Source organism: Marmota monax, unplaced genomic scaffold, assembly GCF_021218885.2.
Source record: "Marmota monax isolate L192 unplaced genomic scaffold, Marmota_monax_Labrador192_F-V1.1 WCK01_AAM20220418_F8-fsc00122, whole genome shotgun sequence".
NCBI lineage: Eukaryota > Metazoa > Chordata > Mammalia > Rodentia > Sciuridae > Marmota > Marmota monax.
In genome coordinates, this window is record NW_026695223.1 from 129,413 (window position 1) to 144,681 (window position 15,269).

Below are 15,269 nucleotides of genomic sequence, written 5' to 3' on the forward strand. Positions count from 1 at the left end.
ATGCTCATTTGGAACAACTAAAGAAAACGTCTCAGTCTATGGCTACTAGAACATGAACACCAAAGGTGCTTCCCTAGACATCAGGAGAGTAGACAGATAAAATTCTGTTTCATGTTAGGAGTAGTTAAGCACAGAAGGCAAATTCCTTTGTCTAATTCTTCTTCTCTTTACACATCGCAGTGCTTGGTAGGATCTTTTTCTTAAATTTGAACCAAGGTTCAGGCACTTAATGACAACAAACCTGAACACTATATTTCTGGTAAGAATAATAGTACCATTTTTACAAAATTTTAAAAAATGCAAAATATGGAAGATTTTAAAAAGATTATCCTGTAATAATGAACATGCTGATTCCTACCTTGCAAACAGGACCCTATGGAAGTTACCAATGAACAAATCAGCTATCGTAGATTGCTATGGGTACCTAACAAGCAATCTTCAAATAAACTTCCTTCACCTTTAGTATGTATGTGTTGGGCTCTCTCTACTTACTACATTTTATTCCTCGCTCTTAAAAAGAAAGAAAAAAAAATCAAGAGGATCATATTACCTTAAGTGTTCTGCCATCTACCACCACATTATTGACACACTGTATAGCTCTGAGAGCATCTTCTGACCGGATATAGGTTACATAAGCACTGGCACTTGGACCCTAAAGGAAAAACACCCCAAACCACTGTTATTAGTTTCAAATTGTTTTAAGGATACTTTAAAAGAGAAAAGAAAAAAAGAAAGAATATTCTCTAGCAACCTGCCTAGGGAATGCTAAAGGTGTTTACCACTACTATTGTTAATAATAATGACAAGTACTAATAGTAGTAGTAGCAGTAGTAGTAGTAGTTTTATAAAAATCCTAAACTAGCTCATTTAAAAGCAATCATACCTGAACTTTATCTGATTTTAAGTAGACTATAACAGATGAATAAAATATTTTCGTTTTAGCATTTACTTTCTTAAAACGTCAATTGACAGGCTCGTCAAGGTTACAAAACAGTCTGAAATTCAGATTTAAAAATTAATATTTACAGACACTATGTTATGTTTGAGAGAAATTATGTTCTCTCAAAAATAGATGTAATCTATAAGTGTATTCTTCTACCTGTTAATAGCAATATTAAAAAGATGCTCAATTAAATTGGAATATCTTAAAAAGTATTTGATTGTAAGTCATTACCTAATTATCAGAATGCCTAATAATAAACTCAACTCCCCCTCTTCCCCCTTTACCCCATGACCAAAATTTCTATTTTATTATTTCCCTCTTAATAAGCACTCCAAATCCCCCACCCCACCAACAGAGGTCACTACACTCCTTACATCTTTGACCCTCAAGCTTTCTAATAACAGAAAGTAAATTCTCCTTCTGAACAGCCCAGGTCAAGCCCAGACCATAGGGAGGAAAGGCAAAAATCCCTATAATTAGTTACCTGTGAGCCTGCATATGATGTGCTATTATTGATGACAACTTTATGTATTTTACCAAACTTCCCAAAATATTCTGGTCGTTTTAAAACCTATAAAAGAAGAAGAAATAAGGTATAAACTGTCCCCATTTTCATCAATTTTATCCTTATAATAGGGACATTCACCATACCTTGTCATTAAAAGGAAAAAGGTAATTTTTTTCTAACAAATGCTATTACTCCCTAATTGTTATTTATATAGCTAATCTATAGAAAATCTAAAATGAAGTCTAAAAAGCTACTCTTTTTTTTTTTTTACCAACTGATAGAAACTGAGGCTAACTTTGGTATTATCTATTATTTTTTCTAATATCTGCACTGATGATCTATGGGTTCTTATTGTCATAGTATTCTAAAACACAAAACAGATCAAGTTATCTTAACTGTACTGTCATTAACAGATGATCCTTATAAGAAATTATTCTCAATACAGTGACTGAAATTATGTCTTAAGAGCATAGACAGAAACAAAAGACAGATATAAGACAATCTTTACTCATACATCTATGTATTTTATATTAAGACATTGTTTATAAGTTACAAATTCCAAATACAATAACAGTGTCCCCTCAACGTTCCATGCTTTGATTTATTGCTGTGTAGTTTTCAATGTCCATCAAGTTTACAATTTTTCAATTGTCTCCCAAATTTTCCCACACTGCCCCCCACCCACCCTGTGCTTTTTTCTGGTAAATTACATTGGTGGGGGGCGGGAATTATACATTTTTTTTTCTCTATTACTTGGTTACTTCTTGGTGGCTACTTCCCTTCATACTTACCTCTCCCTTTTTTTTTTTTTTTTGTAATTATCATATGCATTCTTTTACCTTCTCTTACAAACTTACTTAACCTTGGCTAATTTGATCAGTATGCGAATTTGACACAAAACACTCTCCCATGACTTATAACTCAACATTAAATTTTGTTGCTCCCTAGAAATTAACTATAGCCCTACTGTTGCTGCACTCTCTCCAAACAACAAGCTCTCTCCCACTGAAAGTTTTCTGCATACACCTGTTTGAGTTGGTGCAGAATACTTCTCTTTCCAGTTGTATTTGATAATATGTTCACATACTTATAATTTAAATATGTTCTATATCTGATAGAATCAAAGCTTTAAGTAAACAGTCTATGGCTGGTGTCATTAATTCTTAACAATCTTCAAGTTAATATAACTAATTAATTTCAACATATTTCATTTTAGGTGCTCATATAAGTAAAATTGTTATGCTTGTTACAGCCAATTCTAATGGATTAAAAGGTCTTCAATATTTTTTCACCCAAATCCTTTTAGGGATAAGATAAAAACAGTAACTAATATAATGACCCTCAGGTTGCTTATAATAAAGTCTCAGGGTTGAGGGGTAGCTCATTGGGAGACATTAATTCAGTGGATGGAAGTCAGGAGTGTCTTATAAGGCTTAAGCTAGTCCTGCAAAACAGCCATCCTGCACAATGTGTGAATGTTCTCTAAGACATTAATGAAGTTAATGGGCTGGGTTTGTTGCTCAGTGGTACAGCACTTGCCTAGCATGTACTGGGTTTGAGTCTCAACATTGAATATAAACAAATAAAATAAAGGTTCACTGACAACTAAAAATATATTTTTTAAAAAGCTTATTTATAATGGACTCTAGAAACAAACTCTTAAGTATTTCCCCAGTTTTGACATGTGCTAAATGTACAGATGTTATTAAAGGAAGACTACGCATGTTGTATGTGCAATTTTACTAAGAGTTGCTTCACAAAAATCACATTATTGGTATTTCATGGTACCCAAGTTGCCAATGCATATACCTTTAGCAAGGTGCATTTGTGGTCATCACATTCAGTGAGACTACAAGTAGGAGGCCAAGCATCTTACTACTCTATTTTGTAGTGTAAAAAATAGTACTTCAAGAGCTCAAATACACATACAAGTCCTTTGAGGAGCTAGCTGAAGTGCATATTCAGATCCAGTAGATCTAATGCAGAGCCTGAGTGTCTTCATAGTAAGCTCCCTGCTAGTGGCCCTGAGACCAAAAAGGTTCTAGAGTAGTGGTGCCCAAGCACTTACATGTAGCTATAAATTTCTGATTATTTTCCTTTTATTTCTCCTTTATATACATATTTTTTTTCAAATTACATGGGGAAACATATTATCAAGAAGTCATTTTATTAAAGTAAAGGGCTATAATACATATCAGTTTTTTTTTTTTTTTAAGTAGGCGATGAATCTGATAAAGTTAAAAACCACTCATTTATAGAAATAGTTTCTGGCAAACATTTGGGTATAATAACCTTCATAACAACACAAGAATGGTACAATATTACACTGACATGTCCACAATGCAGCCAGAATGCTATTTTCAAAGCACATATTTAGCCGTGTCACTCTGTTCTTAAAAACATTCAACAGCTTCCTGCTGCCTTTAGGATAAAGTGAAAATTCCTTCCTTAAGCATTGTTAGAAAGCCCTTTATGACACTGCCACTTACCTTGCCTACCCTTTTTCTCACCATTCCTCTCTAGTATTCTGGTCAAACAAATCATACTGTAGATAGAAGTCTCTTTGTATATAGTTCGTGTGCCAGGAGCACTTTACCCCAAAGATAGCAGAGGATGATACACCTCCCCTGTGAGATCAGGTGCTATCCCTTGTGCCTCCATAGCACACAGTACTTCTCATGCCATACTGTTATTTTTGTAAAAAAGCAGGTACTATCTTGTTTATCATATTTTACATAGTGCCTGGCATATTACTTACTGACATGTTTACTGAAAAATTGGTGTTAGCAATGAACAAACAACTATATGGAATACAGCACTGGTGAACCTCCAAGTGACAGCAATATATTAATATGGAATAGGCTGCCCAGGCAAGGGAAATCCCAAGAATTTAAACTTTTTATATTAATTTGAACACTCCATATTCTGCCTAAACAACAAGCAAAACAGTGTTCTATTGAATAAAGAAAGGATATGGGAAGTAGACAGAGCATGCTGTTTATCAGCTCATTATTTAGGTATTCAATATCATACATTTACTTCACAGTGGGTCTCTTTTAGCATTAACACAGAACATACAATATAATTAAAATATAATTATGTGACAAAATTATAAATGCTCAATAGCATGCCTAATGACTAAATTGTCTTGCTATAATGTTCTTTGGAAACATAGTTAAGTGTTCACAGACACTACAGAGAAAAACAAAAATTTCATGGACGGTTGAGTGGATAAATGAATAAATGGATAATAATAGACCAATCATCAGTATAGAATACACTAGAATAGGAGCTCTATGACCACAGGCAAATCACTCAACCTTTCTTTGCTTCAGTTTCTCATTTTTAAGATAAAATGGCTGTGTCTAAACAATCTTTTAATTCCTCAAACACAATGCTCTCTGGGGCTACCACACATGTCTGGGATGCTACTGTCCCTAGTTAAGACCGGCTTATTAGGTCTTTAAGCCTATATAAATCATTCTTTTTTCAAGGAGTTTTTTTGTAAATCTCTATACTAGCTTAGCACCCTGCTGTTACATGTTACATGTTCCCAAAAAGCTGTATACTTCCTTATTTATAAGTGTTCAACACCCACATAAGCATTTAAATTCTGTCTCCTCTTTAGACTGCAAGATTGTTAAGGGTAGAATTGGTAGGGCTTGCTATCTAAATTATCCCCAATATCAAAGCTCCCTAGCACATGGTATATATCCAAGAAATTAATGAAGTAAGTCTCTCCAAATCTAAAATTTGTAAACTTAAAATTTTTTCATCATTACCTCTAATCTAATCGTTGACACTAATTACCATGGCTTCAAAGACGTTTTTCTATTGACCACAGAAATAAATAAATGAATACACTTTACAATCTTAGTATAAAGCTTTCTAGTGTACAAAAATTATTTTCAAAATAAGCTTTATTTCTCACTTGTTTTGTTAACCAGAATTTGTTGACATAGCAAATTACTTTAATATAAGTAAGCTACAGGGATCGTCTGTGATTTGAAAGTAACACTGACAATTTGAAATTTCTTTGAATTTTTTAGTGAAGCCAACTTTAAGTTTTCCAAAAACTTATGATAAAGTTATACAAATAAATTAAAGAGATTTTTAAAAGACACAAAGAATTAGTAGTATTTGATTTTTAAAAAGCACTGTCTCTGGTCTTAAAAACAAATGTTTAAGAAAATGAATTAAAAGTTTTAAGAAAATGAATCTCACTATTAGCAATAATGATTTTTAAAAGTGTTAAACTAGTGATTTTTATAGGTATATTTAGATTCCTGATAAAGTGCTATCTCTAAGTAGTTACCACCTAGATTGCTTTCCTTTTGTGTAACAGTTCTTCAGATTAATCTGAAGTTATTTGAAGTAAAAATAAAGAATCTCTGTAAGTAAATAAAATCCTCTTACAAATCACAGACTCAAAAGAGATTGGAAACCTATAATCCAAATATCAGAGTTGAGCTATGACTTAATTTCATCTACCTTTGTGTCTGTTCCATATGTCCCCAGTACTAGAATTGAGTAGACCCAAGACATAGTAACAAAAACAAGTACATTCATATCCAAGAGCTCTCAAATCAAGATAAATGTTCCATTAATTTACTGGAGTAGCAGTTTCAGAAAATTAGATTCTAATCAGTAAGATCAGGAGTAGAAAATATGAAGTGCCCTCGAGTAGAAAAAGAGGCAGAGTTAAGAGAGAAAAGGTTTACTGCAAAATTGTAGCCATGTTCAAGGAAATGGTTAAGGGAGAGGTGGGATTTTTGTCTGCCTGAGGAGTAAGCAGAAAATAGAAGCTTAGGAAATCGAAGAATTAGCTGCTGAAAAGTTGAGTCATAGTGCTAAAATAAGCTCTCAACATATATAGTTACTACAGTTGAGTTGTTCACTCACCTCTTTGGCTCTGGAAAGAACCTGGTTTTCTGCATATCATGTAGCCCACTACTGTCAGGATCACTGAACCTAGGGTCTAGTAATTCTTGAGTTGCCTCCATGTTAACTGACCATAAGATTCTCCTTAATAATGTCTCCCTGACTTTCTCCTGTATTGATTCTCAAGTCCTTTATACTCTCAACACATAACAAACTCACTATCAACAAATAACTATTTTAAATTAATTTTTACACACAGATAGACTCCTTATAGTTCCTCTTTCTGGGGTGTTTTTGTTTTGTTTTGTGCAGGAGAGGACTGAATCCAGGGCCTATACATGCTAAGTACAAGCTCTTTCACTGAGCTACAATCTATTCCCTTTCTGGGGGCTTCAGCCAAGTTCAAATATTCCTTCTTCCTTAGGCACATTTACTACAATTCTCCTTCTGATTGACACTACAAAGATATTACTTCAACCACTTTCAAGGAGTCCTTTTGGAAGATTCCCAAAATCCAACTCTCTCCTACTGAATACTCTGGCTGTCAGTCAGTTTCTACTTGCCATCCCAACAATCTAGTCAGCTCTTCATAGTATATAAGAAATTAAAAATCTGCACATGCATATTTATGGGCCTCAAAAAAAATATAAACTCAATAATACGTCAATCAGACTGGTGGTAGAAGGAAAGAAAAAGAGGCAGTAAACAAAAAAAGTTAAAATCTATCCTGCCCCAAATGAGTAACAAATAACTTGGTCCTTTATTTCACTTAATCAAATTATCCTCTTTTTCCTAAAATTATATTATAATGAATAAATAAAGGAGAGTGACATAGTACTGTAGCAGTTACAAAAAAACTAAAAATTACTATTTAGGTAGAATTAAAAAAAAAAAAAGGTCATTATGATCTCTAGTCGGTTCAAATAACTGCATCTCCATTGTTGGTCCTTAACACAGCTACAGAAAAGAGGAAAGAATCAGAGTATTCATGTCACATGTTACTATTAAGGGCAAAAATAGAACCATTATCCATTTGCAGAGTAAAGGGAACTTCAGAAATCTAGTTCACCTACTTAATTTTACAACCAAAGAAACTGAGGCCAAGAAAGAGATGAAACATTTGCCTAAGATCATAAATGGTCACTGGTTCCTCAGCTATTATTAAAATGTCATTTCTTATGTTCTCCAAGGTTTCATATATTCAGAAGGATCCTACAGGTAAATAGGGTCAACTATCATTTCCAAACCAGCAAACACACAAGAAAAATGTCAAGTTGACAAAGAAAACGGGAAGAGCACTCACCTCTGGGTCAGCTAGGCGCTGGGACAGACCTACAACAAAGACGAGGTTTTTTTGTACAACACGTACACTAGCCAAATGTTTGCGATTTTCTGATATTTTCTGTTTTCTCTCATTTTGTTTCTGTTTTTTCTCATTCTTTATCCTTTGCAGTTCTTCCTGGGAGAGGGGTTTGTAAACTGCTGGATCTTCTGGATATGGCTTTAAGCATAAAACAAACACAGACATTAGCATTAAATAAATAAAAAACTGAATAAATAACAAGTGTCCAATTCTGGATGGCGGGTATAAGGTTGTTTCTAATTTCCTTTTTTTTTTAATAGATTAAATTGTTTTTATTTAATAAGTTAAATATCAAATAAAATAGTTATTAAAATACTTCATTTTGGAACTTAGCACAGACCACTTTTAGCATTAAAATATCAAAGGTTCTAAGTGACCACCAATACCACCAACACCCAGTCTTGGTATTTGCCACAGTGCACAACACGCAGTTTACAAGAAGCTTCTAAGGTAATGCATAAGAGGCAAAGAATATACATTCTCTTATCTAAATATGGGATTTACATATTATAATCAACAAATACATAATAAAATCTACCACATGCTGAAAGATTAATAAAGTTATATGCTTTTTCTTTAATACATCCTCAGTCTGATAGTGAGAGAAATAGCAAATAGTAATATCTAGATACTGGACTCAGGAGTCTGAATTTAGTTTTAACAGCAGTCAGGTAGTAATGGGCAAGTTAGACTCTATGTCTCAGTATCCTCGTATGTAAAATGAAAATAATCTTAAAGGTTGATGTAAAGATAAAGTAACACTAAAAGAGCTATTCTTACTGTGCCTAGCACATAATAAATCCCTCAATAAGCTAGGAATTTCACTGTTTTGTGTCTTTATCTTTTGCTTCTCAAAATTATGGCATTATTTTCATTCCTACTGCTAATGTCAGGGCTACAGGAGTCCAAATAAGAGCTGTGGAGTCTGAGTGCCTGGCTTTGAATCCTAGCTCACCCTGAGATCATGTGACCTCTCTGCCTCAGTCTCCTCATCTGTAAAACAGAAATTACAGTACTTTAGCCAGAGAGTTTTTGTAAGAGTTAGCAGAGAATACACTTATAAAGTGATTAAAATCATGTCCTGCCCATAACCAAAGTCATTTATTATCACTAATAAATATTGCTAATGATAAATGGAAGATGAACATTAAATGCAATAATATTAAAAACTGGTTATGAAGAGATTGCAAGGAATAAGAACCAGAATTGGCTGGAAAACTGTGCCTATCAGAATATGGAAGTGGAGGACAACAAAAATTATGCCAATAAGAAAAAAAGTAGGAACAGAGAATAATGGAGAGACTATCCAGAAACCTAAATCCTTACTAATGCCTTTAATATGAAATTATTTTCATCTCTTCATATGTAAGTAAATAACAAACAAAACCCCTCAAACTTGTGAACATACCCAGAACAGCAATTTACAAAGTGAGATTTCCTTTTATGTTCCTCAACTTCTACTAGTTAGTATCTTAAGTTCTCCAACAACCTGATTCTTTCCCTTTTATGCCTACTTTCAAATTTAACCTGCTGCTTTTAAAGAAAATTGTATACTCTTCATAGCTTATCATATCATCAAAAAACTATATACCTAGTCACCTAAAAACGATGTTGGCACCCATGCCATTTGATTAAAACATCACAAAATCTGAACCTCTTAGTTAATTGGTCCTATTTGGCATGTTCCAACTTGTGAGTAGGGGGCAACAAAACATCTGGCTCAGTGACCTGACTTTTGTATGATCCTTAGGATTCCAGGATCAAATATAAAATAACACAGTATGGCTCTTTTTAAAAGTTCAGTATCTGCCAAATAAACACTAAATTACTAACTAAAATTGGAAATTTAGCAGCATTTTCTTTAAAAAGTATGTTTTTCAGATGAAAATTAAATTATTTCTTGCATTTTAATTCCAGGGCCCAAATGGCTAAGATCTATTAAAGAAAGAAAGTTCAATTCCTCAATCAATCACATAGTCTTCATTTGAGGTTTTTCTCAACTCTGCCTCTCAAAACTTTCTTGTCTCACTTTTCTGTACATGTATTATCTCCTTCCAATCTTATCTACCTGACTGGATTTTAATCTCTTGAAGGTATTTGGAGCTGTGTACACACTAGTATAAAACTTATACAACAAGTACCAAAAAAAGCACAAAGATGAATCACATATCAAATTACTAACTAACCTGGTCTACTGTAATCATTTAATTTCTTCCCCATGTGTTATGTTCTTGCTTTGATTCCAAATGCTGTTTACTTGTGATGTTTACTTTTATCAGACTTTCCAAGAATTTGATTGTTTTGGTCTTTTTAGAGAATCAGCTCTTTTACTGAACTTTTTCTTCCTATTTCACTAAATTCTGCTTACTCCCCTACCTTCCACCATACCAGAGCTTTTTTTTTCTTTTCTGATTTCAAAAGCTTAAAATAAGTTTGCTAATTTTTGTTCTGTTTGCTAATTTTTCTTCTGTTTTCTAATACATTTACATCTTTAACTTTTCCTTTACATACCATTTAGGCCTCACTCTAGATATTAAGATAAGTCATTTTACAATTACTGATTCAAAATAATTCATAATTTTCATTTTTTTGAGAGAGAGAGAGAGAGAGAGAGAATTTTTTAATATTTATTTTTCAGGTTTTGGCGGACACAACATCTTTATTTTATTTTTATGTGGCACTGAGGATTGAACCCAGCGCCCCGCGCATACCAGGCGAGCGCGTTACCACTTGAGCCACATCCTCAGCCCTTATAATTTTCATTTTGATCTCTTAAATCAACATTACAGAAGACCATAATTTTTATTTTACAGATGGATAACAAAGATCAGAATCTGAAACAATTCTGATTCTTGGTCTTTCATATGTTTTTCTGCTCTGCAAATTCATAGAACTTCAGTATTCTGATATTTCAAAATAAAAGTTAATGCTAGGTACTTGAAAGGCCTATTCATCAGGAAACATGACTTTTGGTTCTAGGAAATACTCTTCCATCATATACTTGATAATTATTTCTCCCCTGTATCTTTATATTCTCTTTCAGAGTACTTAATTATTGGTATTTGACCTCTTTGATTGCTCCTCAAATATGCTTAATTTTTCTCAAATATTCCATATCTTTTTTTTAATGCTTTCTCAAAGATCTTCTCCACCTCATCTTCCAACACTTTCATTAAGTTATTTCTGCTACTTTATTTTAATTTTTAATAACTATAGTTATTGGGGCTAGAGTTGTAGCTCAGTGGTAGAGTGCTTGCCTAGCATGTGTGAGGCACTGGGTTCGATTCTCAGCAGGTCATATAAATAAATAAATAAATAAATAAATAAATAAATAAATAAATAAATAAAGGTCCATCAACAACTAAAAATATTAAATTAAAAAAAGATTCTACTAAAAACAATAACTATGGTTATTGTTCATTGAATGTTCTTTTTCATACTGTCTTGTTCTTTTTTTGCCATTTTTTTATTGGTTGTTCAAAACATTACAAAGCTCTTGACATATCATATTTCATACATTTGATTCAAGTGGGTTATGAACTCCCATTTTTACCCCGTATACAGATTGCAGAATCATATCGGTTACACATCCACGTTTTTACATATTGCCATACTAGTGACTGTTGTATTCTGCTATCTTTCCTATCCTCTACTATCCCCCCTCCCCTCCCCTCCCATCTTCTCTCTCTAGCCCATCTACTGTAATTCATTTCTCTCCCTTGATTTTTTTCCCTTTCCCCTCACATCCTCTTATATGTAATTTTGTATAACAATGAGCGTCTCCTTCCATTTCCATGCAATTTCCCTTCTCTCTCCCTTTCCCTCCCACTTCTCGTCCCTGTTTAATGTTAACCTTTTTCTCATGCTCTTCCTCCCTGCTCTGTTTTTAGTTGCTCTCCTTATATCAAAGAAGACATTTGGCATTTGTTTTTTAGGGATTGGCTAGCTTCACTTAGCATAATCTACTCTAATGCCATCCATTTCCCTGCAAATTCCATGATTTTGTCATTTTTTAGTGCTGAGTAATACTCCATTGTGTATAAATGCCACATTTTTTAAATCCATTCATCTATTGAAGGGCATATACTGTCTTGTTCTTGTTTCATGGACACAATATCTTCTATTATTTCTCAGATGAAAGTAGTAACATTTCTGTTGAAGTTCACACTTCCTTGTTTAGTCTCTGGTTTTCATGTGAGTGAATATTACATGATACTATGTCAATGCACCGCCTATGTTCCCCCACATCTCCTGTTTCCCACCAGGTATTTTTCTTAGAAATGCTGCACTAAGTGGACACACAAAGGCAGTTAAGGCTGTGGATATAACTCAGTGGTAGAGTATGTGCTTAGCATGCGCAAGAACCTGGGTTTGATCCCCAGCACCATGAGGAAAAAAAAGAAAAAAAGCCTGGGGGTGGAGGGGGAGACAAAAGGACATACTAAAAATGACCAAGTTGGGCTGGGGTTGTGGCTCAGTGGTAGAGCACCCGCCTCTCACGTGCAAGACCCTGGATTCGAGCCTCAGCACCACATAAAAATATACGAATAAAATAAAGGTACTGTGTCCAACTATAACTAAAAAATAAAAATATAAATAAATAAAATTGACCAAATAATCTGTTTAGCAACTAGGACAAAGAGCAACACTAAACTTTCTTGGTTTTGTTTTTCAAAGCTCTTAAACCTTCCTGCAGAAGGACACATTTCCTCTTGTGAGCCAAAACCAGAGCTTGCTTCAACCATCTCCCCACTTGCAACTCCAAGTTTACTCACACTATCTTGACAAGCTACCTTACAGAGTGGCCTCTGTAGGCCCTCTTCCTACAGAACTGGATTACTAGTAAACTGCAGGCACTTCCCTGCCCTCTTCAGACATCTAGTAACATTTGTGATAACCCTCTGTGTAAACACAGCCAGTGGGGCTGGTCTCCAAAGACTAAAGACTTACTAGTCTCTGACAGGACACATTCAGCTCATGTCCCACTGATGAGCTTCTCCCAATCTATTAAGAAATAATGACTTTGTGAAGTCAATCAAATTCACACTTCTTAGAATCTTGAGTGATCCTAAAAGTCACCTCTTTCAATAAAATAGTTCAATATGACTGTTTTCTTTTGAATGGCTGATTTTAAAAATATGACTAAATACTTAAAATTCATAAAAATGTATATATTTTTTGACTAAAGCAATGCTAAAGTTTTCACTTACCTTTCTATTCACATTTCTATATAAATACATGCTATAGATATATTACATATTATGTTATATGTACAATATATGTAATATACAAATATATGAACTATATTAACACTTAAATAGATTTTTTATTTATGTGACATAAAATATGTGCCCATTTGATTTTTAAAATAAACAGAAGTGAATTATGCATCAGTTTCTGAAATTTCTTATAAATCCTCAGGTAAAAAGGTTAGAAGTAGTTTATTTTCTAAATTCTAGACATGAAAAACATGTTTTGATTTTTTCAAAATTTGGTGGTAATGAACACAGAAGTTCTTTGAAACAGTTAATTAGAAAATAAATGGGGTAGGCAGAGCAAGCATGGGAGGAATAGACGAACTCTAGATAGGGCAGAGGGGTGAGAGGGGAAGGGAGGGGGCAGGGGGTTAGTAACGATGATGGAATGTGATGGACATCATTATCCAGAGTACATGTATGAAGACATGAATTGGTGTGAACATACTTTATATTCAGAGATATGAATAAGATTGTGATACATTCCACTGTCATGTATTTAAAAAAATAAAAGTAATTTAAAAAAAAAACAAAGTTTGAATTGTATAATATGAAAGTGAAGACAAATTTCATAATAACATAACAGACATCTTAATCCCTAAGGTCACAAATAAAATCCTTTAAATGGAAATGTAGCAGTCCTACCTACCCTAATAGTTTATTTATTACACTGTAGCTGTGTTGTAGTTGTTTATCAAAATAACAAAATCCACAGAACATCAAAACTCACACATTCTTAGAGTTAGAAGGGGCTTTCAATAACACAGTATTTCAGGAAAAAAAAAAAAAAAAGACTTTATACTCAAAAGTTTATCTAAATTCCAAATTTACCACTCAGAAGTTGGTGACTCTGGACAAGTGTAAAACGCGTATGGTAATATCAGCCTAGAATTATAGCAAGGGTTCAACAAATAAGCAGTTATAAACTTCTGAACCATAATTTCTCTGCCATTATTAACTTCTTTCAGTAAAAATCTTAACTTCTCACCTATTTTGTACTAGAGAATTTAAATGAACTCCCCAACAATATACAGAGCATGTTTTTCCAGTTTCATATCATCCTACCCAAATTCATTTCTTTATTCCTAATCTCTTAACAGCAAGCCCCATCGACTGTCCATTTCCTCAACCAGAAAGGTTATTTAACTTCATAAAGGTCACACAGCTAGTTAACAACAAAGCCTTGACTTGAGTCTGACTCCCAGGGCAATGTTCTTTCCACCTCATTTTGCCCTTTATTTTATTTTTTAAATATTTTTTTAGTTGTCAATGGACCTTTATTTATTTGTATGCAATGCCAAGAATAGAACCCATGGCCTTACACATGCTAGGCAAGCACTCTACCACTGAGCCACAACCCCAGCCCTCACTATTTCTTAAAGATATAATGCTACATATAATCTCACCTGAGGTTTGCAGACTGTTTATAACCAATTACTCATATTCATGAGGGAAAAGAACTATACAGTTAGAACTGTAAAGTTAAAAATTTTTAAACACTATACAGTTAAATAACTATAAGGTGATTTTGAAGTATTTACCTTTCTACATGCAGGACAAAGTCCATTTTCATCAGTGCGAATTCGATGCCAACAAAATCGACAAATCTGGTAGCCACAGGTGCAAGGGAAAAAGTTGATATCATCTATCTCCAAGGGCTCCATGCAAAGAGGGCATTCCACAGGGTCTTCCTTAGCATCAGGACTTCGAGACATCTTCACGTTTATTAAACAGCAGCAAAAGTTTATAATAATTTAAGGGAGAAGGAAGTTCAGCACTGAAAGCTAAAATGTAGAACTTTGAAGACCTGCATAAGAAACATAAAAGATAATGTTTACTATTGGAGAAAACAGCATACCCAATAATCAAAAATGATATCATCAAAAAATTTAGAAAAAGCCATGTGTGGCATGCCTGTAATCCCAGCAACTAGAGAAGGAGACAAAGGAGGACAGCAAATTCCAGGCCAGTCTGGGCAACGTAGCAAGACCCTGTTTCAAAATAAAAAATACAAAGGGCCAGAAATGTGGCTCACTTGTGAAGCACCCTTAGGTTCAATTCCTGATACTCCCTGATGGAGGGGGGGTGGTGAGTGGGATGGATGAAGGAGAGAATATTCTGCTCTAATCTTAGATTTCTGAAAAATTTTGCATAGCAATACAAAAGGCCTGGCAATAATTTTTTTATTTCAACAGAAATATAAAAGAACTTCCTTTTTTCTAGATAAAACATTTAATAATAATTTACAGCACTATTTATTTTACTAATTATTTTATGAAAATAAGATAAAGAAACATCTTAAGCTTTAAAAACACTATA

The 15,269-nt window shown here is 33.7% G+C and overlaps 1 protein-coding gene across 7 annotated transcripts in view; it reads right to left on the minus strand.

Annotated features, from left to right (window-relative positions):
• Positions 1-15,269, minus strand: part of Cnot4 (CCR4-NOT transcription complex subunit 4) — a 121,315-nt gene that overhangs the window by 50,064 nt on the left and 55,982 nt on the right. For all 7 annotated transcript variants that reach the window (XM_046434069.2, XM_046434070.2, XM_046434067.2 and 4 more), the window contains 4 exons: positions 14,492-14,757; positions 7,636-7,833; positions 1,428-1,514; positions 551-652 (listed from right to left, as the gene is read on the minus strand). In XM_046434069.2, the coding sequence (XP_046290025.1) occupies positions 551-652; positions 1,428-1,514; positions 7,636-7,833; positions 14,492-14,665 (561 nt within the window). In that variant the 5' untranslated portion in view covers positions 14,666-14,757. The remainder of the gene's footprint in view (positions 1-550; positions 653-1,427; positions 1,515-7,635; positions 7,834-14,491; positions 14,758-15,269) is intronic.